This window comes from Tribolium castaneum, chromosome 9, assembly GCF_031307605.1.
Source record: "Tribolium castaneum strain GA2 chromosome 9, icTriCast1.1, whole genome shotgun sequence".
Classification (NCBI taxonomy): Eukaryota; Metazoa; Arthropoda; class Insecta; order Coleoptera; family Tenebrionidae; genus Tribolium; species Tribolium castaneum.
Window position 1 is genome coordinate 1,525,692 of NC_087402.1, and position 24,241 is coordinate 1,549,932.

General features: G+C 42.2%; 6 protein-coding genes across 6 annotated transcripts in view; 4 read left to right on the plus strand and 2 right to left on the minus strand.

Moving 5' to 3' along the window:
• The first annotated feature begins 66 nt into the window (after positions 1 to 66).
• Positions 67 to 5,767, plus strand: LOC100142601 (phosphoribosylformylglycinamidine synthase). Its single transcript, XM_015979086.2, has 6 exons — positions 67 to 1,196; positions 2,165 to 2,802; positions 3,075 to 3,473; positions 3,522 to 4,534; positions 4,614 to 5,058; positions 5,110 to 5,767. Exons 1-6 carry the CDS (start codon positions 370 to 372, stop codon positions 5,721 to 5,723), a joined length of 3,936 nt encoding a protein of 1,311 aa, XP_015834572.1. The 5' UTR covers positions 67 to 369; the 3' UTR covers positions 5,724 to 5,767.
• A 333-nt stretch (positions 5,768 to 6,100) lies between these two features.
• LOC655269 (sortilin-related receptor) lies at positions 6,101 to 14,996 on the plus strand. The gene is made up of 10 exons (XM_008193536.3): positions 6,101 to 6,373; positions 7,600 to 7,854; positions 7,907 to 9,268; positions 9,618 to 11,352; positions 11,398 to 11,678; positions 11,758 to 12,598; positions 12,649 to 12,866; positions 12,922 to 13,414; positions 13,468 to 13,724; positions 13,837 to 14,996. Exons 1-10 carry the CDS (start codon positions 6,158 to 6,160, stop codon positions 14,542 to 14,544), a joined length of 6,366 nt encoding a protein of 2,121 aa, XP_008191758.1. The 5' UTR covers positions 6,101 to 6,157; the 3' UTR covers positions 14,545 to 14,996.
• A 996-nt stretch (positions 14,997 to 15,992) lies between these two features.
• Ankle2 lies at positions 15,993 to 19,270 on the plus strand. The gene is made up of 6 exons (XM_961894.4): positions 15,993 to 16,686; positions 16,737 to 17,048; positions 17,102 to 17,260; positions 17,556 to 18,630; positions 18,677 to 18,938; positions 18,983 to 19,270. The coding sequence occupies exons 1-6, from the start codon at positions 16,207 to 16,209 to the stop codon at positions 19,140 to 19,142; spliced, it is 2,448 nt and encodes an 815-aa protein (XP_966987.1). The 5' UTR covers positions 15,993 to 16,206; the 3' UTR covers positions 19,143 to 19,270.
• Positions 19,181 to 20,652, minus strand: LOC103312578 (uncharacterized). Its single transcript, XM_008193537.3, has 2 exons — positions 19,460 to 20,652; positions 19,181 to 19,414 (listed from the first exon to the last, which is right to left on the minus strand). Exons 1-2 carry the CDS (start codon positions 20,568 to 20,570, stop codon positions 19,257 to 19,259), a joined length of 1,269 nt encoding a protein of 422 aa, XP_008191759.1. The 5' UTR covers positions 20,571 to 20,652; the 3' UTR covers positions 19,181 to 19,256.
• A 254-nt stretch (positions 20,653 to 20,906) lies between these two features.
• LOC103312579 (uncharacterized) overlaps positions 20,907 to 24,241 on the plus strand; it is a 127,641-nt gene continuing 124,306 nt past the window's right edge. Inside the window, exon 1 of the transcript XR_001574791.2 lies at positions 20,907 to 21,127. The gene's annotated coding sequence lies outside the window, so the exon portion shown is untranslated. The remainder of the gene's footprint in view (positions 21,128 to 24,241) is intronic.
• Positions 21,444 to 24,059, minus strand: frtz (fritz). Its single transcript, XM_962071.5, has 3 exons — positions 23,790 to 24,059; positions 23,602 to 23,737; positions 21,444 to 23,554 (listed from the first exon to the last, which is right to left on the minus strand). The coding sequence occupies exons 1-3, from the start codon at positions 23,870 to 23,872 to the stop codon at positions 21,644 to 21,646; spliced, it is 2,130 nt and encodes a 709-aa protein (XP_967164.3). The 5' UTR covers positions 23,873 to 24,059; the 3' UTR covers positions 21,444 to 21,643.

Below are 24,241 nucleotides of genomic sequence, written 5' to 3' on the forward strand. Positions count from 1 at the left end.
GATCAATTGGAAAATAACCTTCCATTAATGAAATAATTTAAAAACCAGAGGCGTAGACCTGTTGATACGTGGCCATTGACCCTGTCAAAATTCTTTGACACCTGTCACACTTGATAAAAAGTGAGGTTAACTCGTGTCATTCACATGTGTTCAAACCCGCCACTGTTTTACCTGTCTTTGAGACATTAATTTAGAGACTAATAGTTACTCCATGCGCCGCCCCTGGTGCCCCCCAGCAACTCGCTTAACAAATACTACTATGTGTAAATACTCAAAAATAAGTGATAACCTTGCCGACATCTCTTATCATTCCTTAAGTTAAGTTAACATCGCGTGGTCCAACTAACCAGTAGTGATTCTCCCGTAATCATGGTGGTCGAAGCGTCCATCTCGCGTTTTTACCAAAAACCCGGTTGTACAACCGCGAAAAAAGCCGAACTCCTTTTGAAACTCCAGCAAAAAAATGAAAAACTGGCCGATTTGGAAACCGAGCTTTGCTACCACGTTGAAACAACAGCCCCGTTGTCGCCCAATGACAAGACCTTGATCAAATGGCTGTTGCGGGACCCCTTCCAGCCCGGCAACCTCTCCGAAACCACTCACTTATCGGAAGGGGGCTCAAGTGTGATTGTGGAAGTGGGGCCCCGCTTCAATTTCTCCACTTCGAATTCGACCAATGCCGTTTCCATTTCGCGGAATTTGGGGCTGTCGCACGTCGTGCGTATGGAAGTCTCGAGACGGTATAAGCTTGTCTTCCATGGGGCTGTGTCCAAGGTTGATGAAATTGCGTCAGCTTTGTACGATCGCATGACTGAATGTCGGTACACGCCGGAGAATATTCCCAAGAAGAGTTTTAACGAGAAGTTGGTCAAGAAGGAAGATATTAGGGAGATTGATGTGATGAAGAAGGGCGAAGTCGCCGTTAAAGAAATAAACGATGAGCTGGGTTTAGCGTTCGACGATGCTGATTTTAAATATTATACGAATTTGTTTAAAAATGTGCTGAAACGGAATCCGACCAATGTTGAGTTGTTTGATTTGGCGCAATCGAACAGTGAGCACAGTCGGCATTGGTTTTTTAAGGGGAAAATGGTTATTGATGGAGTGGAACATAAGGAATCTCTCATTGACATGATTGTCGATACACAGAATCACACCAACCCGAATAATGTCATCAAGTTCAGCGACAATAGCAGGTGGGTCATCAAGATCAAAATCTTTTGATAATGGTTAAAATAAACTCGTTTATGGACTTAACTATGCCTTAACAGCTCTCTCGAGTTGTTAAAAGCACAAAAAAGTCGATTCGTTGCGAGGGCAACGGTTTCGGGTACTAAGGCATTAAAATTTTTACATTAAAAAAATCATAACGCAAAAACTAAGAGTCGTAGAGCAAAACGGTTTGTTCCAGCGAATTCTGCGGCTCATTTCACGTACTCAACCACCTTTTTTATAACACAGGCTAACTCGAAACTTATTTTTAAAAATTATTTTAAATTGAAAAATGGTGGATGCGCCGGGTTATTTATTGAAAAATTCATAACTCAAAAACTAAGAGTCGTAGAGCAAAACGGTTTATTCCAGCGAATTCTGCGGCTCATTTCACGTACTCAACCACCTTTTTTTTAACACAAGCTAACTCGAAACTTTTTTAAAAAATTATTTTAAATTGAAAAATGGTGGATGCGCCGGGTTATTTATTAAAAATTCATAACTCAAAAATTAAGAGTCGTAGAGCAAAACGGTTTGTTCCAGCGAATTCTGCGGCTCATTTCACGTATTCTACCACCTTTTTTTACAACACAAGCTAACTTGAAACTTATTTTAAAAATTATTTTAAATTGAAAAATGGTGGATGCGCCGGGTTATTTATTGAAAAATTCATAACTCAAAAACTAAAAGTCGTAGAGCAAAACGGTTTGTTTCAGCGAATTCTGCGGCTCATTTCACGTATTCTACCACCTTTTTTTACAACACAAGCTAACTCGAAACTTATTTAAAAAATTATTTTAAATTGAAAAATGGTGGATGCGCCGGGTTATTTATAAAAAAAATTCATAACTCGAAAACTAAAAGTCGTAGAGCAACGCGGAATTCTGCGGGCCATTTTACATATGTTACACTAGTTTTTTTTTACAATATCTAAAGCTTCGAATTATTTTAGTGCCATGAAAGGCTACGTCCATCGCAGCCTTCGCCCCGTCACCTCAGGCACTACCAGCGAACTCCGCGAAACTAACGCCGAATCTCACTTAATTTTCACCGCCGAAACGCACAATTTCCCCACCGGTGTGGCCCCATTCAGTGGCGCCACCACTGGAACCGGTGGCCGAATCCGCGATGTTCAAAGTGTTGGACGTGGCGGTTATTGTATTGCCGGTACAGCCGGTTACTCAGTCGGTAACCTCAACATTCCCGGTTATAACCTACCGTGGGAAGACTCCAAGTTTGAATATCCGAATAATTTTGCGCCACCACTTGAAATTCTAGTCGAGGCTAGTAATGGGGCTTCCGATTACGGAAATAAATTTGGGGAACCGTTGATTTGCGGTTTCGTGCGATCGTTCGGAATGGTGGATGCAGCAGGAGAGAGGAAAGAATGGATTAAACCGATCATGTTTAGTGGAGGGATCGGGACGATGGAAGCCAACATGACGGAGAAATTTCCCCCGAAAAAGGGGCACCAAATTATTAAGATTGGAGGACCGGTTTATAGGATTGGCGTAGGGGGAGGGTCGGCTAGTTCAGTGGAGGTCCAAGGGGATAATAAGGCCGAGCTTGACTTCAACGCAGTACAGCGAGGTTTGTTATTTTTTTCCACTTAACACTATTTTATTACAATTGCAATTTTATCTCCCACAGTCATTTCATTGGGATTTTGATTTTATTATTGGTGAGTCAGTCGTGTCGTTTGTTTTTTGTGTGTAGGTAATCATACTGAACGCTACTAAAAATAGTTCATTTGTTAATTATTGCCTTAAAATCGTTTTTTTAACTGTTGCGTATCTTGATTATTTAACAAACTGGTTTTGACGGTAGAAAAAATTCTGTATGTGACTCGTGTGTTTTTGAAGGTGACGCCGAAATGGAACAGAAACTGAACCGAGTGGTGCGTGCGTGTCTCGAATTGGGCAAAGACAACCCCATTGTGAGTATCCACGATCAAGGCGCTGGTGGAAATGGAAACGTCCTTAAAGAATTAGTTGAACCAGTCGGTGGTATAATCTATGCCAACAAATTCGAACTGGGTGACCCCACAATCAACGTCCTTGAACTATGGGGCGCCGAATACCAAGAAAACAACGCCCTCTTGTGCGAAAAAGAAAATTTAGAACTGTTGAAAAACATCTGCAAACGCGAACGTTGTCCAATCAACATTGTTGGCGAAGTGACCGGAACTGGACGAGTAGTCCTGGCCATGGACGAATCACAGAAAGTCGTTCCATTTAATTTAGAACTGACGCACGTATTAGGTAAGTCATTGCTAAATTAATTTGGCAAAACTGAATGATAATTTTTAGGGAAAATGCCACAGAAGGTGTTCAAACTTGAACGCAAAACGCCCCTCCTTAAAGAACTGACACTTCCCGACGCCCTCTCGATTTACAGCACTTTGGAGCGCGTCCTGCGTTTGCCCTCAGTTTCCAGCAAACGCTACCTCACCAATAAAGTTGACCGTTGTGTTACCGGTCTCATAGCGCAACAACAATGCGTAGGCCCCCTTCACACACCCCTTGCCGATGTTGCCGTTACGGCAATTTCTCATTTCGGTTACGAGGGCATAGCGTCATCAATCGGCGAACAACCAATCAAAGGACTTGTCAATACTGCAGCCGGTGCTCGTATGACAGTCGCCGAAGCCCTCTCGAATCTCGTTTTTGCACTTATAAGTGACATTCGTGATGTCAAATGCAGTGGTAACTGGATGTGGGCGGCGAAATTGCCAGGTGAAGGCGCCGCCCTCTACGATGCTTGCAAGGCCATGTGCGATATCATGTCAGGCCTTGGAATTGCCATAGATGGCGGTAAAGACTCTCTAAGTATGGCGGCGAGAGTTGGTAGAGACACTGTTAAGGCACCCGGAACTTTGGTCGTTTCGACTTATGCTCCGTGTCCGGATGTCCGGAAAGTAGTAACTCCGGATTTGAAAGCACCTGCCACCGGAAAAGTGGGGCATTTGTTGTTCGTTGATTTATCGCATGGGTACAATAGGCTAGGTGGCACTGCAGTCGCACAAGTGTTTGGACAATTGGGCAAGGAAAGTCCAGATGTGCATAATGTAGAAGAGTTGAAAAATGCATTTATCGCAACGCAGAAATTGATAAGAGATGGCGCTATTCAGGCAGGACATGACGTCAGCGACGGTGGCTTGATTGTGTGCTTGTTGGAAATGTGTTTCGCTGGAATTTGCGGAATGGAAGTCCAAATCGGGCACAAGCAAGGGAAGACAATCCCGATTTTGTTCAATGAGGAAGTTGGCTGGGTTTTGGAGGTGTTGGAGGCTGATTTGAATCATTGCATGGATGTTTTCCAGGTAAAAATTTAAATTGACATTCAGCGTTTACAACTACAAGTAAAAAAATAAATAAATTCCATTGATTAATTTTTTTCAGAAACATAAAGTCCCGGTTTACAAAATCGGCAAAAGCATCGGTTGCGGAGTGGATTCGAAAATCACAATTTCAGTCAACAACGCATGTATCGAAAGCACAGTCTTGCCACTCATGCGTATGTGGGAGGAAACCAGCTACAGACTGGAGCTCCAACAAACGATCAAATCATGTGCCGACTCTGAATACAACTCGCTAACATCACGAAAACACCCTGAATACAGACTAACTTTCGATCCGGACGCAAAATCCGAAATCAAAAAACCGGCAGTTGTGAAAGTTGCCGTCTTAAGAGAGGAGGGAACAAATGGCGACCGGGAGATGGCAGCAGCTTTAGTGCGAGCTGGATTCAAAGTTTGGGACGTAACCATGCAAGATTTACTCAGTGGAAAGGTGAATTTGGGTGAATTCCGCGGTATTATATTCCCTGGAGGGTTCAGTTATGCCGGTATGCCAACTTAATAAATAATTAATAAAAAATTAATTAATAATTTTTTAGATGTTTTGGGCTCGGCTAAAGGCTGGGCTGGAAGTATCCTCTTCAATAAAACCGTCAAGGAACAGTTTGACAAGTTTTACGCCCGCCCTGACACCTTCAGTCTTGGTGTTTGCAACGGTTGCCAACTTATGGCAATGATCGGGTGGGTTGGCGAACTCAGTGCTGACAACTCTCCGAACATTGTGCTCGAACACAACATTTCCGAACGGTTCGAATGCCGTTGGAATACAATCCGAATTGAAAAATCCCCAGCCATTATGTTGAAAGACATGCACGATTCAGTCTTTGGTGTGTGGTCAGCACACGGTGAAGGCCGTTTTACGTTCAAAAATTCGTCGATTTATGACGATTTGGTTAAAAATAACTGCGTCGGTTTGAGATTCACCGACGACGAGGGGAATCCCACTGAAACCTACCCAATGAACCCTAACGGCAGCATTGCCGGTACTGCAGGAATCTGCTCAAAGGATGGTCGCCACTTGGCTATGATGCCGCATCCGGAACGTTGCGACCAACCGTATTTGTGGCCATACATGCCCCCAAGTTGGCAACACTTCCAGAAAAGCCCCTGGGAGAAAATGTTCCGAAACGCCTATGAATGGTGCTGTAGTTAATTAGTAATTATCCTGTCTATACCTAAATATACATTTTCTGAAAATTTTGTTGTTTTATTTGCCGGCGATAAGATAATCACGCGACTTGTGACCGCCACATGACGATGATTCACTTCACTATCGGCGCTTTTCGCATTATTTTATCCAAATAGGTAAAGGCTTACAATTGCTAGTACAGCCTGACTGCCACATCCTCAATTTAGTCCATTAAAAGCAAACGGCGGGACAATTATCCAATAAAACGTCTCGAATCTTGTTTGCTTCACTTATCGAACGCCATTAACCCGTTCCTTATTAAATAAATAAATTAAAATTTAAATAACGCGCTTTGACACGTGATAGTCGCATGCGTACATCGCACCACCATTTTTTTTGACACATGACGCACTTCTTTCAGTCATCAGCTGACAGTTGTTGTGAATGGGTGCTCAAAAATGAACTGTCTCCTTGTTTTGTTATTGTTGTGCCATTATTTCGTGGAAAATGGCACAGCCGAACACGAAAAGTACAGACGAACGATACATGGGTACGAGGATCCGCCAAGCAATGGCAAAAAAACCTTCATTATTGAGCGAAATTTCGAAACCGGGGGACACAACGTCGAAAAAAGATCTATCGTGTCCACTGATGACAGTAAAATCATACAGAAGGTAATTACGCCGGTTTGCTATCTACGCCGGTTATGGTTTTATAAATATCTCGGGGTTTGTTTGTTTGGCAGCGGTTTCTCTTTTGTGTTTTTATTTACAGAATCGATCGTTATATTGCGCCGTTGATTTTCCAAATGTGGGGATCCCCGATGATTAGGCACATTTTTTTTGTCACCCTCGACTTACGCCCGTATATTTAATGAACTTCCTGTTTATTCCTATAATTGAAAGGACACTGTCGGTTAAGTACGACCAAGGGAAGTCGTCATAATATTTCTATTAAATTTAGATTATCATGAAAATTGCCTCACTTGAATGAATCATCCCGTAACATGATTCTGGGCGAGCTTTTAATCCAATATTTCTTGGATTATTAAGTGAAATTTTCCACTTTGTTATTGTTACAAGAAACACAAAACGGACCTCTTATCGCTGTTTGCTTCAATTATTTAAATGTGTAACAAATAATTATCTTCTGTTTTTAAAATTGTTCTATAACCAAGCGAGATACCCCTGTTTTGATCGTATTTTTGTCACTACCAGTGATAAGGAATTTTACATAATTTTGTTGCTAGAAAATTAATGCTTTGATGTGAATTGCCTGATTTAATTTTAATTTTTTGCACAAAAAACACCTGTAATTCGTGACAGTACATTACAAAAATATAATAAACATGTACGGAGCATTTGAAGGTCGGCAATTATCTTACGACTTTTCATGTTTCAAATTATTACCGACATATTTTTTGAAGCATAATTGTTTTAATTAACTACACTTTCAAGATAACCGCAAAAAGCGATTTTTTAAGTAATTGTTTGCTAGACATAAGTGCTATAAGAATCAAGAGGGCTAAACATATGTTGGAAATGACTATGCATCGGTAACTCTAGGTAATTTTTCACTCAAAAAAAAAGCGAAATTAATAATAACCGAGATTGGCAATGGCAATGTTTCGCGAAAATTAGATCTATTTTTGAACGTAAGAGATAACAAAAATTAGTTTTGCAAATAGAAACAAAACTTTATCTTGTTGTCTCTTCGAAACAAAAGGTTTCCTACGAGTATCACCTGTCATTTCACAAAACAAACGATAGCTTCGAATTACAGGGTTACTGCCAACTGTTTGCAGAAGATTTATTTCCAATTTTTTTGTTTTAATTTGACTTTGTTCTTCCTTTGTTTTACCTAGACTTTACAAGTGATAAGCTTTTGTTGATGTTTACAGATAAATTATCTGAATGACACACACAAACAACTGATGGTGCATTGGGTGGGCGAAGGTAGCAACGTTATTATTTGCCTAGCACGTCACTCGTCTCTTGAAACATTGGCTGGGGATGTAAAAGTTGGACCATCGGCCGTTTATATTTCCTACGATTATGGCGACACTTATGTCAACAAAACTGATCTTTTTAAATTATCGGACGGGTCTTATGCCACTTTGGAAAAGTTTTACAACCATCCGAAATACAACACACATGTAAGAAGGCAAAAATTAAATTTTTTATTTGAAATTACATTTCAATTTTTAGTTTGTTTTTGCCGACGTAAACCATAAAGTACTCTACGTAACGGCGAATCACGGCCGTGACATAAAACGCATCGACTTGGATTTCACACCGAGCGACGTTTCGTTTCACGAACTGCAACCGTCAGTGTTTGTCGTTTTGGATAAAGTCGATCATCTGCATAAATTATGGGTGACTGAAGATTTCGGTAATAGTTTTCGAGCGACACAGGATTTCGTCAAAGCCACTTATTGGATCAAAGAGAATGATTTGAGACACACTTTATTGATACAAAGGATGGAACCGAGTGGTTATAACGCGATTTTATCATCGAGCGATTTATTCTCGAATCGAACGGTTATGGTCCAAGCCACCGGTATTAAGGAGTTCTTCGTCAAAGGCGATTATCTCTTCACGACCAAATTATCGAGCAAAGGAGTGCTCGAGTTGTACGTTTCGTATAAACTTGGGAAGAAAATTAAGTGTGTTTTCGATACGACTTTAGAGATTCGGAGCTATTTCATTGTTGATGTTACTTCGAATCGGGCTCTTGTGGCAGTGAGTCATGCCGATACTGTCTCACATTTGTACGTTTCGGAGAATTTGGACAACAGTGAGGGAGTTGTTAAATTCACACTGTCACTAGAAGACGTCCTTTGCTATTTTCCGAACAGTACATGGCACGATACTTGGATCCACCACGTCTCAGAGGAAGCTTTCGCCGATGTTTACAAAGTCGAAGGTCTCTCAGGCATTTACATCGCCTCACGTGTCTTAACCAAACCCCAGGGTAACAATCTCGGTCCGCAACACTTAGGTTCGGTTATAACCTTCGACCACGGCCGATCTTGGCGTCTGATCCAAGCCCCTTTCCGTGATGTCGAAGGACAACCGACTTCCTGCTCCGTCCAACAGAATTGCTCCCTCCATTTGAGCCAAAAGTTCAGTCAATTGTACCCCGATACTAGATCTATTAGTATTCTATCGAGTAAATCGGCGCCTGGGCTTTTAATCGCAACAGGTGTTTTGGGAAAATCACTTAAAGGACATTACGGTGTTTATATAAGTAGTGATGCGGGACAGACGTGGAGACAGACTTTGAGGGATTTGTATTTCTTTAATATGGGTGACCATGGTGGGATTTTAACAGCGGTTAAGTATTTTAAATTGAGGGGGGAGACGAGGCATGTTTTGTATTCAACGGACGAGGGAGAGACATGGAAACAGGCGGCTTTTCACGATCAGAATATTCGCTTGTATGGGCTTATGACCGAACCGGGGGAAAACACGACAGTGTTTACGATGTTTGGCTCCTTGCCGGAGGAACATCAGTGGATTATTATCAAGCTGGATTTAATAAAGGCCTTCGCCTATAACTGCTCAAAAGTAAGTGAAAAAATTTGACAGACGAATAATTTTAATATTAATTTGGTTATTTTTTCAAAATACCAAAACATTGAGCTGTGATTACAACATAAAAATGGAGAATTAATTTTTTTTACTACGCAGTAACAAGAAATTTGTTTTTTAATCATTTTATAGCAATTTAATGTGTAAATAAGATAAAAAATTCAAGCATTTTGGCACGTTTTTCAATTAGAAACGCAAAAACAAGGATTCTGCGGCTCATTATATTACATTATATTATGTTATCGCAAGTTTTACGGCTAGAAACACTCATTTCGCCCAATTTTCATTAAAAACAAGCCGAAATAATTCACAATGGCCCTTCTAGGACGACTACAAGCCGTGGTCCCCGAGCCAAAGCGACGAAAACCGCAGTTACATCCCTTGCGTTTTGGGCCAACAAGTCACCTACCACCGTCGCATGCCCCACGCTAATTGTTACAACGGTGAAGATTTCGACGTCCCCATCTCAATGACACCGTGCGGTTGCGATATTTACGACTACGAGTGTGATTTTGGTTTCATCCGTTCGGAAAAACCCGGCAATTGCGTCCGCAACACTTCAATCACCAGCGATCCTTACCGTATTCCCGCCACTTGCAAACCGGGCAAATTTTACAAACGGACGAAAGGCTACCGAAAAATCCAAGGCGATGTTTGCGTCGACGGCTTTGAGAATCATTACATGCCGGAGGAAATCCCCTGTCCGTTTAACGAAGTTGACGATTTCCTCTTGTTTGCGCAACGGGAGAGAATCAGTCGGTTTAATCTCGTGACAAGGAAACTCGAAGAGCTTCCGGTTAAGAATTTGAAAAATGTGATCGCGATTGATTTCGATATGCGGAATAATTGCGTGTATTGGGCCGATATTGCATTGGATACGATCGGACGGCAGTGTTTGAACGACAGTGAGCCGGAGATTTTGGTTTCGAGTGATTTGGCCTCGATTGAAGGCATGGCTTTGGATTGGATTTCCAATACTTTGTATTTTGTCGATGGGATTCGGTCAAAGATTGAGTTGATCAGGACTGATGTTAATCACAGTGGGAGAATGCGTAGAACTGTGTTAAAAGGCGACGTTTTGAAGAAACCACGAGGGATTGCCTTGCACCCCAAAGCTGGGTACATGTTCTGGACTGACTGGTCGGTGGAACGGCCTTCGGTCAACCGAGCTGACTTGGACGGTTCCAATGTGGTTAAACTGTTCGGCAAACCTCGGGTCGAATGGCCCAATGGTATAACCATCGACTACATCGCCGAACGCATCTACTGGGTGGACGCCCGTCAAGACTACATCGCCTCCAGTGACTTGCACGGCGATTTCCTCAAGATAATAATCTCGCAAAACGACGTTGTCTCACACCCGTTTGCCGTCGCAGTTTTCAAAAACACAATGTATTGGGACGATTGGAAACGTAACGCGATTTTTAGCGCCGATAAGGACACCTATCACGGCGTGGAAATCCTCCAGAAGCAATTGCCAGGTCTCATGGACCTTAAAGTCTACGCGCACGGCCTCCAAGTGGGCACGAACGCCTGCACTGCCTCCAAATGCTCATACATTTGTGTCAGCAAACCGAAAAAGAACTCGTCTTGTTTATGCCCCGATGGCATGGAATACAACAACGGACGGTGTCTCTGCCCGGGGCATGTGCCCCCATTGGCTAACTTCACCTGTCCGCCGGTGCAAAACACCTGCAGTTCGAATCATTTCACGTGTCGGAACGGTCTATGTGTGCCCAAAGGCTGGAAGTGTGATGGTGAAGATGATTGTGGCGATTCCTCCGATGAGGCGCACTGTGGCATGCAGAGTTGCCCACCGAATTATTTCGTTTGTGGTGATGGCAAGTGTTTGCCACAGTATTGGAAGTGTGACTATGACTATGATTGTTCGGACGGGTCGGATGAAGTGGATTGTCCGAAACAGAACTGCACCGATGGGCAATTTACGTGTAAGAATGGCCGGTGTATTGCAGAGAAGTGGAAGTGTGATGGGGAAAATGATTGTCGGGATGGGTCAGATGAGTTGAATTGTGAACCGGTGGAGCCACACGTGTGTAAAAGTAAGTTGGTAAATTTCATTACGGTTGGGAAATAACAAGTTCCAGGTGAGGAGTTCCAGTGCAAGGTTGGTGGTGTTAAATGTATACCATCGACGTGGCAATGCGACGGTGAAAAGGATTGTCGAGATGGGTCAGATGAAATGAATTGCAAAAATAATACGTGTCTCGATATTCAATTTTCGTGTGGTGAACCCAACAATCGTTGTATTTACAAAACATGGGTGTGTGACGGTGATAAAGACTGTCCCAATGGCAGTGACGAAGTCAATTGTACGACTCCTGCAATCCCTGATACAAGCGATGCCACTGATCAGTTTATACCCAAAGTAAGTTTGCGGATTTGAATTAATAAAATAGAATTCTTTGATGAGAATTTATTAAAATAAAAAAATAACTTATTTTCAGAACGGGACGTGTCAGGATTGGATGTTCCGTTGCCAGAACCAGCGCTGCATCCCCTATTGGTGGAAGTGCGATCAAGCCGACGATTGCGGCGACGGCAGCGATGAACTTGGTTGTTTCCCAAGCCATGCCCCGACGCCCAAGTCCACAACCACACCCCCTGTTACGACTTGTGGTAACAACCAATTCGAGTGTATGGGCGGGACTTGTATCTTTTCGTCGTGGGTGTGCGACGGTATGGAGGATTGTGTGGGCGGTGAAGATGAACGACATTGTGAAGGTGTACGTAATTGCACCAAAGACGAGTTCAAATGTCACGTGGATGGAAGTTGTATACCGTTGGCAGCGGTTTGTAATCGACAGCCGGATTGTCCCGATTTGACAGATGAGTCTTTGTGTGATCATAATCTACCGAACGGACCAGCCACGCCCTCGTGTTCAAAAGGGTACTTCCCTTGTGATGGAGGTAGTTGTTACCCATTGGCTGCATTGTGCGATGGGCGTGTTGATTGTCGCGACGGTTACGACGAATTAAATTGCACGAAAACATCAAGGGTGTATCAAGTGTTACGAATGGGCGTGGACGAACGGAGTATTAACGAGACGAGTCTTTTGCTCTACTGGTGGATCACAGACCCGCCAGTCGGTAAATTAGAGTTCTTACCGTCGATTAGTAAAGTGGGAGAGAATGTTTGGGAAAACAAAACGTGGATGAAGGACATGGAGTATAAATTTACCAATTTGCAACCGGCGACTCAATACAATATGACGATTTATGTCAGGGTTCAAAATACGAGCAAAGTGTTTTTACCTGCGAAATATTTCGTGGCTTTTACGGCTGAAAGTAACTAATTGTTTGTAACAATAACAGGATTGTAAACCAAATTTTTTCAGGCATTCCAAGTGAGCCTTGGAACGTGACAGCTGTTCAAACGAACGGTTCTCATGTTCTTTTGTCTTGGAATAAACCAACGCATCCCAACGGCCAAATCGTCAATTACGAGATATGTTGGTACCCACCGAACCCACCAATCAAATTGAAGCTGAACGGTAACGAAACCGCCCATTTGCTCTCCGCCTACTTCGAGCCCGATAAATATTACAACTTTTATGTAATTTTAATACGAAAAATTCAACGTTTCATTATTAATTTTTTCATTTATTTAGGTAATCGCCCACAATCACAAGTATGAAAGTAAGCGCTCAAAAGTCACGACTTTGAAATTCGATGGCGACGCTAAACTCCACGCTGTCGAAAATTTAAGAGTGGACAAAAAATCCGAAACTAGCGTCACACTATCGTGGAAATATAACAAAACAGTTGAAGGTTTCGCCGTTGCGATAATTCCACCCAATGACTATCCGCGAATGTTACCACGTGTCACCAACACACAATCCATCACTGTCGATAAGTTAGCGCCCGGTACCCGCTACACGTTCAAGGTTAACGCTTACAAAAATGCATTCACCGGCCCCGAAGTTGACATAATCGTGGTAACTGACGGCGTCATGTTACCAGAAGTGCCGTCACTTCAAGGAAAATTGGTCAAAGAAGTCGGAACTTCGGTCAAATTGAGTTGGGGAGTTCCGAAAGATTCGAGAAAAGTCAAGTGGACGTATGGTGTTTATTATGGAATTGACGCCGATCAGTTATATGAAAGTAATTTAAGTCACTCGGTTACGCTTCGTGTTTCAAAAAAAAATTTTTTTCAGAATCGAGATTTGAAACAACTGATTTGACGACAACCATCAACGATTTAAAAGCTTGCGAGTATTATACTTTCATGGTCGGAGTTGTGGGACCGTATGGTCAAGGCCCACTATCAAAGAGCTTACAAATCAGTACGTTTACGAATAAGAAGGCACCGCCGACAAATCTGAACGTCAAGGAAGTGGAACACAATCCGTTGAAAATGATGATCACGTGGGTGCCTTCGTGTCCGACCATCGCCGAACCCATCGGCCATATGGTATTTAAGTTATAATTTATGGTTTCAAAATTTAATAATCAAGTTGGCGGTTTTTATGTCGCTTAGTCTTGTGTAAAAAAGTAGCGCTTGCGATTTTATTTTTTGTTTTCAGATCCGTGTCTATGAAAGAACAACCGGTAAAATATCCTCGTATGGCAAACCACCTGGGAATTACAGTCACGTCTTGAATGTAAAATACGGCGCTATCTATGACATAAGCGTGGCAACACGCGAAGTGGACGCCATCTACACACCCAACGTGACTTATTACGCCCCGCCCATTTTGCCTCCACACGAAGTGAAAACAACCATTGAACAGAACGGTAGTTTTGTTGTCGATTGGCAAGAAGCCGACGTTCCCAAGGCCGTAGGGCCGTTTAAATACGAAGTTTTGGTTTCTGAAGGAAATACTCTGGACGAGGCAACGGCGAGGCGTTTTCGAGTGGACAAACCACCATTTATCTACACTAACAGTTCATCGAATATGTACACTTTCGCGGTCCAAATCGTGGCTGATAGTGGGTACAAATCGATCACATCGGAGAAGTTGAGTGCAACGGTTTTGGAACTGCCCACGACCATGGGTGGTACCAATCTCTGGTTGATTTTGGTGCTCACGATTTTGTCAATAGTCGTGGTGGTAACACTGGGTGTGTTTATAGTGAAACATCGCCGCTTACAGAATAGTTTCACGCGATTTGCAAATTCGCATTATGATACGCGGTCAGGGGCGGCGACTTTTGACGATAATGGATTAGAGGAGGAGGAAAGTCCGCAAATAACAGGGTTTTCGGATGACGAGCCGCTCGTTATCGCGTAGCTGAATTTGTAAAGTATTTGATGAGACTTGGGTTTGTGGGGCTGTGGCATGGTTACCAAATATTGAACGCCACGACCGTGCAAATGATTTTATAGTATTTGTCCATTGGTGAAAATAAAGACATTTTTAATCATGTTGTGACTATTCCAAATTTATTATTATATAACTAGTCTTGTAAAGAGAGTAATGGGCTAATCACTTTTTCTACTTTGTGAAAGTTTGTTGTTTTTGTACATTTAGGTTTAGGTTTTTTAAGTTTACGATTCCTACGTGTGAGTGTGGTTTATTGAGCACACGTTAATGTTGCCACTGATTAGAGTTGAGTTACATTTAATTAACTTTAAGTCAAATTTCTGTGATACTTCTCAGTTAAGTTTTAAGATTTTTTCATAAAGGAATTTGACTGTCATATGTTTGTGCTTTTAAGTGTTTAAATAAATCATTTAAAATGGTTTACTTTATTCACAATCACCGCAACATACAGATTCCTAACCGCTTATTTAAATCCTTCGATTAATTCGCTGCAGGGACTTACCTTTACGACATCTTCCTCTGCTACAGTTTGTGGCAAGTCCCATCGCATTCTTAAACGGACTTATTGAAATAAAAAACAATTAAATTAAAACAATGTGCCATTAAATTAATTGAAAATATTACAGATTTAAGGCGATTTTTGTGAAAAGAAATTGCGAACTAACCCTTTAATCCAGATAGTTTCTCATTGGAAATCCAACTGGGAAAAACACAACACAACGAATTTGAAATTTAAAAAAAAAAATGAAAAACTTCCGATTTCATTTATAAGACGTCCGAGCGCGACATCAACAAGTAACAGACTGAATAAAATTGAACGGCACACCAATAATTGTGTAAGACAACGTCACCAACAAAAAATGTAATCTGTGAGATAATTCACTGTTACAAAGTGGGAAACAAATCGGTTTGTTTGATTCATTGATATTTGTAAAGAATTTAGCGGGGTAATGTTTCAAAATATTTGGTAAAATTACTACAACTATTGTATTACTGCACAAAGGTACATGAACAATTTGCACACAATTTTATTTTTGTAATAGATACGACTTTATTCCCTCATTGTTTCTGCTGTTGAGCAGAATTTAAAAAAGTGAGCGCAAGTCAATGCGCATACGCACCTTATAACAGCTAAACTTTGGGAAGCTCCTAGACGATTTTCTATTACTTCTATTAGTGGTTTCACTGATTTTTCTAGCACTTCACAAAAAACTCAAATTGATTTTAAAAACCACTCATTTTGACATTTACTGAAACATCAAATGTCACAGGGCATAGCCTACTAGTCGATCCAAAAATTTTGTTAAAAAAAAGCAATTTTATTAGAAATGTACCGTTTATAAACGTAATTGTGAATAAAATAGCATACTATTTAAACCCTGACGTAATTTTCCAAAAGAAACCATCTCAAAAACTGTTTTTCAACTTAGGCGCGTTGGTGTTTTTGTTGTTTTGCATTGGCACACGTGTCACTTTGACATTCGTCGGTTTAGTTTGCAATTTGCATTTGACGTGTTATTTAAAATTTAAAACTAGTTTCTTTACTCTCCTTTTACAAGAAAACTCCTTACGTCCACCCACCTTGCGCGTAAAATGCCCATTTCAGCCCTTTCACACACCTAACCTAAGATGGACCAACCCTCCGAAGACTCTGTGCCGTTCTACGAAGAAGCGGCAAATTTCGCCGACAACAGCGAGCCCCCCGTCTCAGGCCACTTCTACTCGGTCTTTATCCCGCACGACGTGCGCCAGAAGGGCACCCAAACATGCGACTACATCTACAAGGACAAGGCCGAAGCCATGAAGATGGTCAAGAAGACGAAGAAAGCTCGCTTCAAGCATTTCGAATTCTTCCACGATGCGTTGAAATTCGCAAGTGTGGGGGCTGCGGAAACGCCGAATTCCCCACCGGTTGTCAACGGATCGGTCAAAGGTTTAAACTCGCAGGTTGTTAACGAAAGACTGAGCCCCTTCAAGGGCCCCAAACCTCAGGATCTCGTCAAGCTACGCAAAGCGATAGAGACGGGGGATGTGGACACGTTCAGGCAAGCGGTGTGGGAGAACCCCAGGTATCTGATCAGCAGTGGAGACACCCCGTCCATCCTCCAGGTTCTAGCCGTATTTTTATACACAAGGGCGGTAAAAATGTTTTAATTTAGGAAGGTTTTCGCTACAATGCGCTTCACGTGGCGGCGAAAGCGAAAAGTGGAATTTTGACTGAAGTTATCTTGAATACGATTTCAAATCCGAAATTTGTTAAGCTCTTGTATGGTGATGACGTCAATGAAAACGTTGAAAGTCGTATTCAAGTCCTACTTGACTTGTATTTAAACACTCCCGACAAGGGTCTGAACGAGACACCACTGCATTTTGCTGCGAAATTCGGTGCTGTGGACGTTGTCGAAGTTCTAGTGTCATTCCCTGAATGTGATAAGAGTTTGAAAAATAAATACGGACAAACTCCCGATATGGTAAACCCCACCACTTCGTAAAAAATCATTTTTTTAATTTATCTTTTATTTAGATTATTTGTGATCGTTGTGACAATATTGAAGGAGCGTCTATTATTAAAAAGAAAATTGCTTTGCATTTAGAAAATTCATACTACGTTCCGGTGCTTCGAGCTGAAGATGATTCAGTAGCACCAGTGATTGGTGAGCCGTTTTCACCAGGACGATCACAGGTTGGTAGAACTGTCGGTAAAATTTTATTTAACGCAAACAAAGTAGTCTTTGTTTAGTCAAAGTAGTTTTTTTTATACTTTGTTTTAATTATAACGGTGATGTGCAATAAAATTTTCGGAACATTGTCATGGAAATTACGTATGTATGCAAAATTACAGTTCGTTCGGAAAACAGAAACCATCTAAAAAAGAGTGTATATTTACAAAAATTGCTAATAGAGTATATTTTTAATGATTTTTTTATATTTTTTTAAAGTAAAATATTGCCGCCCTGTTTGACTTAACCCAATTGTAGGTCGTCAATAAGGACCCTCTGAGTCCGCGGCTAGAAATTCACGCATTTGCTGGACCAATGAACAAGGAAGGGGCGGAACAATTTCGCAAAGTGTGGAAAACTCCGCCCCGAACGAGTACACCAATCAAGAAGCGAATCGATGATCCAATGGATTCAGTTTTTTCGTTGCGTTACACAGACCCGTCGAAAGGTTTAGAGCGATTGGGTCAAAAACTGGCCAATAAATTTGACGTTAACTGGAAGGAATATTGGTCGTTTTTGGATTGTTTTGTTGATATTGGCTCTGATGAAGGTTTAGCTTTGTTGGAGAACTATCTAACTGCGAAAATTCAATCAATGGATAACTCGTACTTATCACCCGATTCGCCAGAAGAGGCGTCAAAAAAATCCTTAAGTACGATTGCGGACCTTTGTCTCCAAATGCAGAATTGTAACATTAACCAAAGTTGCGAGGAAGAGTCCGGTTTTAATTCGTTTTTATGTGTTGAAAAGGCTTGTAACGTGTTTGCGAATCGAATCGCGAGTGAGATTTACCATCGGATTTTTGATGATTTTTCTCTGCAAGTTTCCCTTCTCGAAATGCAAACCAAACAAGTCGAATTGTTGATTTTAAGTTACTTGGATGACTACCGTTTTAACAAAATTAACTTCTCGCAATTGCATCCCCGGTTAGGTCTCTTAACCAGTCAAAAATTGTGTTATTTTATCGAAAAATCGGCGCGTAATAATTACATTCAAAACGTTAACAAATTAGTGACCGAGTGTGTGAAAGCGTTCGATTGTTTTTCGTCGGATGACGAGGCCAATTATCCGAAAGACAACAAACCAACGTCATCAAAAAAACAACTGATTTGTTTGATGCAAAACATTTTAAATAATTTCACTCAAGATAGTGAGCCGTGTCTGGAACTGGACGAGGAGCAAGCTTGTCGAGACGCTTGGATGAAAACAAAAGAGTGCACATGCATTTTTCATTTCAAAAAGTCGCGAAAAACGCTCGGTTTGAGCCGAAATAACAGTGCAAGGCACTCGCGATTGAAGACGGCCAAGAAATTGTTTTTTGAACGCATTGACGGTGAGTATTTTGGGACGTGGAGCCGAACATTACGGTGATATTTTAGTGGAAACTTCATCGTCTGATGATGATTTCTACACACCACCTGAAAGCCCGAGCAAAATTTACGATTCGGACAATGAGGCCGATTTTAGTGATGTTCCTCTGACTCTTGAAGTGTTTGTCGAAGGGTCACAGCCGACCAAGACCGATAACGCCCTTTATAAAGCTTTAAAATATTCCGATTGTTGCATAACTCCGGGGAAGTACCCGAATATTTATAGGTGGTTCCATAACGTCGGGCTCTATTCAGAGGCGGAGCGCCAGAGGTGAGTCGTCTGATTTTAAATAACGATTCGTAATGGTGTTTTAGTTGGCCCCGGTCGAAGATCAAAACTCCGCCTCACACGTCTTTGGCTACGCCCCCGCGCCACGCCTCCTCGAAAGCAACGTTCCAATCGCCTTCTTCCAGTTCGTGGCTCCGAATCACCGGTGCGAACTCACCTCGAGCAAGTCTTCAAAAACTAAACTAAGGAGAAACATTTTTATTTGTGCCTAAACTAATTGAGTGTCAATTTTATAGTTATGTATTATATTTTGTACAAACATTTCTATTTTGTTAACTGTTTCACTGAGTGAGAAATAAACTATTTTGTAACTAGATTGAGTTTTTTTAACTGGAGGTCCAACTGGGCGCTCTCTTGCTCCAGAAGCGAGAGTTTGGAACGGACCTGGTTGAGGATCTCCCCCGTGATGTGCTCGGAGGAGGAGTCATCGCTAGAGTTGGCCGCGTGATTGGCGGCGTCTGGAAAAACCATTCAATAAAATTGTTAATTGATTGGCCACAAACCTTCAGAGAAGTTGATTTGATTGGAGCGCAGCAAACAAGAGTTCAGAAAATCGATGTTTAAGCGACTGTTGGTCAAGTCTTTGTTTAGCGAAGTTACGGTCGCTTTCAATTGGTCAATTTCGTGGCTTTTTTCCCGACTGGCGTCCAATAATTTCGCGATTTCTTGACGTAACTCTTCAACTAAGTTTAAGTTTTTCTGGCACCTTTCGGTGCAATGTTTGAGGTCACAAACTTGATTTTGTTCCTTGATTATCGTTTTTTGCAGTCTCGTAACCTCGTCCAATTTTTCCCGAATTTTGCGCTCTCTCAAGTTCAGATTTTCCTCTCGCAAGACCGCCTGGCTCAATTTTCGCTTGGCTTCTTTCAGCTCGGTTTTTAATTTTTTGCTTTCACGTTTCGCCTCAATTTGGCACGTGAACAGTCGTTTAATTTCCTCATTTCGGGCCTCAAGTTCGCCCCTCAAAACCTCCAACTGTCTAACATAGGGAACGAAACTTTCCTCAACTCGGGCCTTGATTTCTCCCGCAACTTTCGGGGGAACCCCTAACACGTCCAAAACCTTGCCCAAGTAATCCTCCCCTTCAACCCCGGCAAGCTCCTCTAAATTCGCCGACTTTGCCGCCACCAAACAACTCAACAGTGATTCCCCATTTCGGAAATAACGCGCCGAAATTTTCAAACTTTCGCCGCTAGTTTTGGAAATCCCGATCAATTCTAACACATTTAGCAAACTCTCCTCGTCAAACCGCCACTTATTGCGCGAATTGTGCGCTTCGTAGAGCGAAAAGGGGTTTTGTGGGGCGACTCCAGGCACCTCAGTGCTGAAAATTGATAAGGTATAATGACAGCCTTCGTGCAGTAAATAGTCGGCAATTACGAGACTGAAGGCTTGCTTGGAGAGCGAAAATTGCGGTTTTTGCTCGATTTTTCCCACTTTTGTGTTCTTTAATTGCTTGATCATGAGCACACGGAGGTACGATCGGAGGTCGTCTACTAGACCCTTCTCCTCAAAATACGTATACAATGTCCTCTGAAACTCTTTGGAGGACATTTGAGGCGTGGGAGAGTCGAAAAGGGCCGGAGAAATGTGGTCAAAATGACTCGGTTGCATTTTTCAAACTTTGAAAAGGTTATGTTTGTGTTGACGCTGTCTCGTTGTCATGGTAAGGAAGCCACCACGTTTTGCTAGGGACTTTTATTTTGGTGCCAAGACCGGTTTAATTGAAGAAAAATAAAAAGGGCACAAATTGTGGTAAATAAAACAATGAACAGTATTTAATTCATTAATTCATTATGTTTTATACGTATTTTCTCCAAAATATTTTTTTATTAAAATTTATACAATTATTTCTCAATAAATGGCAAGAACAAATCCATTTTTTCAATCAAACAAACTCTAGTTTGATGTAATCTTTGCAATTTTCAATTTTTTAATGGAGAGATTTCACCACAAATTTCAAATCGCCCGCGTTCGGTCAAACCAGCCAATAACATTTCGTTAGCTTGACATCATGCGACATGCGTCAGAAAGACGCTTGTGTTAGAGCGTCGTTTTGTTTTTGCGCGTTGTAGAAGCAGTGTTTTGTGTATTTAGTGCCAAAACGACCAAAATCGAAAGTTCTAGAAGTGCTGGAAGCCGCTTTTGAAAAGGACGTGATGAGCGTTAAGGTTAGTCATTTCACTTAAATTCTGTTTCAAACGAATACGAAATGATAACATAGAACAAAATGCCAACTCCAACACCCTGTATAAATGATTAAACGCCCTTTTTTATCAAAATGTTTGGCACGAGAAGTTCATTTTTGTGCCTATTTTCATTTCTACAACAAAAATAGCACTGACGTCGTTTATGTCTGCCCTTACGTATTCAGTAATAATTAGTAAAAAAGTGTCTCATTTTTCAAATAAAATGAGTGTTAAACAGGCGTTCACACACGTAATCTAGTGGTTCGTCCTTCTGTTGTGTTGAAAACAAATGCAATAATGTTGTAATAAAAATATTTATTTGCGAAAATACGAAGTTATAAAAAATAAAAAATCTACTCATTAATTAAATATACATATCAAATTTCGTTCCTCCACAGATAAAACATGTTAAATATATTTTAATACAATCTGGGGCTCCTTGGGTAATTTATTTGTACTTCTAACGGACGGAAACTGTCTTCAATTATTCTAAAAGAATTAAACAACCCCAAAATGCACCACTTTGATTTTGGGTTGCGCTTCCTCGCTCTCCCTCCTCCTCACAGGGTTAAAATCCTTCAAATAATCCTCATTTGGGTGACAAAGCGGCAAACTATCAGCCAACTCTTTCTGCGGATCGGTGAAATGTGGTGGCGGCGGCGGCCTCGCTGGCCGCTTAATCTCCGGCACGATAAACGCCGTCACCGTATCAGAAAACTTAACTTTCGGGGGCACCTTCTTAACCGCCCCCGTTGAGGGCAGCGGCGGCTTAAACACATTTCTGGGAATCCCCAAATTGGGCAACGGGGGCGCTTTAAAATTCGCCGGCACTTGCGGCGCCTTCACGAAAGTGGCTCTCGGGTAGGTCTTCGGTTGGGGGTTATTGAAGTTAGTTGTGAGGTAATTATCGGGGTTTTCGTCACTACTTCCCGAACATTGGGAGCACGAGGACCTGGTGCAGTTCGAGGCCTCGCTGGAGCAGCGACTCAGGAGGGCCGAGGCCTGGGCGCGGGCGGCAGCCGCCATCTCCGTCTCGCCGATTTGCACCGCGATGTAGTGCAAGTCCATGAAGAGGTCATGGTGCCCTAGGTCCACAGCCAAGAGGAAGGCGGTTTCGAACATTTGGGCGCGGACTAACTGGTGGAAAAAGCGACGAGTGAGCGAGAAAATTTGGGTGAAGAAGCGGGAACGGGTCTCGGGGTTCAGGGGCACCGGGGGGCTGTGGAAGCACCCGAGGGCGTCCTGGAGATACTTGGCGGTGTCGTCGGTCATTGGCTGGGAGAGTAAATAAGCGACGATTTTTTGCAACACGTGGAAACTTTCCTCGTTGAATTCCCAGCTTAGGAGAAGCCGAATGGCTTTATCAATTTTACCCATTTTTATGTAACGTTGTGAGAGAGATTTGAACGATAAAGACCGGTCAATGTGAGTGATGAGTAACATGGGGCCTTGCTCCAAAACCACGACTAAGTCTTTTGGGCCCCAACTCACCGAACTGATCGTAAATTGCGAATTGAAATAACCGGATAAGTCAATTAAAGCTGTTGGGGTGCAATCCTCCCCCATTATTTGTGACTTAACGCCGTTCAAAGCCGTGTCAAAATACTGCAATTGCCCCCTTTCATTCAAAACGGTCACAACAGCTCCCAGAGAATTCCAACGTGCGAACTTTGGTATAAACAACCCTTTAACCGTCCGAGTTGACCCCCTGACACGGTCCAATAACGCCAAAGACCCATCAATACAACCAATCAGGAGCCTAGTTTCCTGCTCATTTAAGGCACAGCAACTGACTTGTGTCTGAAGTGGGACCGAAATGACCGAAACCCGTTTCAAATTGGCCCCAACCAGCTCAAAATTGCTCAACTCGACTGAGACAGCCCCCCTGAGAGTCACCTTCTGTTCGATTACGAACAAAGTTCGGCGTATTGTCCGACTGACGATCACTTCAATGGGATCCCCGTCGGTTTTTTTGTACGCTAAGAGTTCAGGCCCCCGGACGCCCACCCAGTACAGGTGTAGATTAGCCCGTTGGTAGTCCTTGCCAAGGGGGCTCCAAGGCTGCGGGTGTTCGGCCTCGCATTTGCCCCAAACGGCAAGCCAGTCGTTGTGGAAGTTCAGGTGGCGTCGAGGGCCCCCTTCGACAATCCAGCCGTCTTTCCAGGAGCCCCCGAAGCCGAGCACGTGGCCGTCATTACAAATGCAGATGATTTGGGGGCCGAGGATAACACCGTCGCATAATATGTTGACTTGGAGTTTGGTGGCGAGGGATTTGTCGAAAGTGAGGCTTGTGAGGTCGCCTGTGGTGATGTCGATGGTGAGGGTGACGACCACCCCAGTTGAGAGCAGGAGTTGGAGGTGGTTGTCGGACCAAGAGAAACAGACGATTTTGTTGTGGAGGAGATACTCCTATTGAAAGAATGAGTGAGAGTGAAAGGGTGAGTGTGTGAGCTAACCTCGAGTTCTTTGAGACGGTCGCGGAGTTTTTGGGGACGTTTGTTGGGCAAGTGCCAGATGACACCTCGTTGGTCGCAGTACTTTTTTTTGCTTTGGTAGCAGAGGGAGTCGCTGGGATCTTTCTTAGAGTAGTATCTGGAATAAGGGTTTTTAGTTCGCTTTATGGGGTTGTGAGGGGTTTGGGTACTTGAATGATCCAAAATCTGGATGTTTTACGATGACGTCTTCTTGGGTGCTCCAGAAATGGATTTCGCTCAAAAGGGTCAACATTTTACGGCCGATTTTTGATTAAATAGTCACTTTTGCAAAATAAATGCTTCTTTTTGAGTCTCATCACTTCATTAATTCATAAATTAAAAAATTCGAACAATAATAATAATACCGATGTGTAAATTCCCCAAATCAGGGAATTTTGATTTATCACATCAGAGTAGCAAAGTGGTTTCAGTCTACATTTATTTATTATTAAGTGTGCTTGGCCCTATTGTAATTTAAATTTTACTTATGATTATCAAAGAAACATACCGTGAAAACGCAACATAAATTTTAAAAATTCAATTAAACTTCGTTGCATTTTATGTTAGCACACCTGGCTAACGCACTAATTTATAATCTGTCAAAGTGACAGGTAACCTCAAA

Coding starts and splice junctions, on each gene's coding strand:
- LOC100142601 (XM_015979086.2), top strand. CDS start 370: ATGGTGGTCGAAGCGTCCATCTCGCGTTTTTACCAAAAACCCGGTTGT. Junction 3,474..3,521: donor AGAACTGACGCACGTATTAG/GTAAGTCATTGC, acceptor GATAATTTTTAG/GGAAAATGCCACAGAAGGTG. Junction 5,059..5,109: donor TGGAGGGTTCAGTTATGCCG/GTATGCCAACTT, acceptor ATAATTTTTTAG/ATGTTTTGGGCTCGGCTAAA.
- LOC103312578 (XM_008193537.3), bottom strand. CDS start 20,570: ATGCAACCGAGTCATTTTGACCACATTTCTCCGGCCCTTTTCGACTCT. Junction 19,415..19,459: donor TCAAATCAACTTCTCTGAAG/GTTTGTGGCCAA, acceptor TGGTTTTTCCAG/ACGCCGCCAATCACGCGGCC.
- frtz (XM_962071.5), bottom strand. CDS start 23,872: ATGTTGACCCTTTTGAGCGAAATCCATTTCTGGAGCACCCAAGAAGAC. Junction 23,738..23,789: donor CCAGATTTTGGATCATTCAA/GTACCCAAACCC, acceptor CCCTTATTCCAG/ATACTACTCTAAGAAAGATC. Junction 23,555..23,601: donor ACCGTCTCAAAGAACTCGAG/GTTAGCTCACAC, acceptor TTCTTTCAATAG/GAGTATCTCCTCCACAACAA.
- LOC655269 (XM_008193536.3), top strand. CDS start 6,158: ATGAACTGTCTCCTTGTTTTGTTATTGTTGTGCCATTATTTCGTGGAA. Junction 6,374..7,599: donor ACAGTAAAATCATACAGAAG/GTAATTACGCCG, acceptor TGATGTTTACAG/ATAAATTATCTGAATGACAC. Junction 11,353..11,397: donor GGAGCCACACGTGTGTAAAA/GTAAGTTGGTAA, acceptor AACAAGTTCCAG/GTGAGGAGTTCCAGTGCAAG.
- Ankle2 (XM_961894.4), top strand. CDS start 16,207: ATGGACCAACCCTCCGAAGACTCTGTGCCGTTCTACGAAGAAGCGGCA. Junction 18,631..18,676: donor GTTTTTTGAACGCATTGACG/GTGAGTATTTTG, acceptor GTGATATTTTAG/TGGAAACTTCATCGTCTGAT. Junction 18,939..18,982: donor TCAGAGGCGGAGCGCCAGAG/GTGAGTCGTCTG, acceptor ATGGTGTTTTAG/TTGGCCCCGGTCGAAGATCA.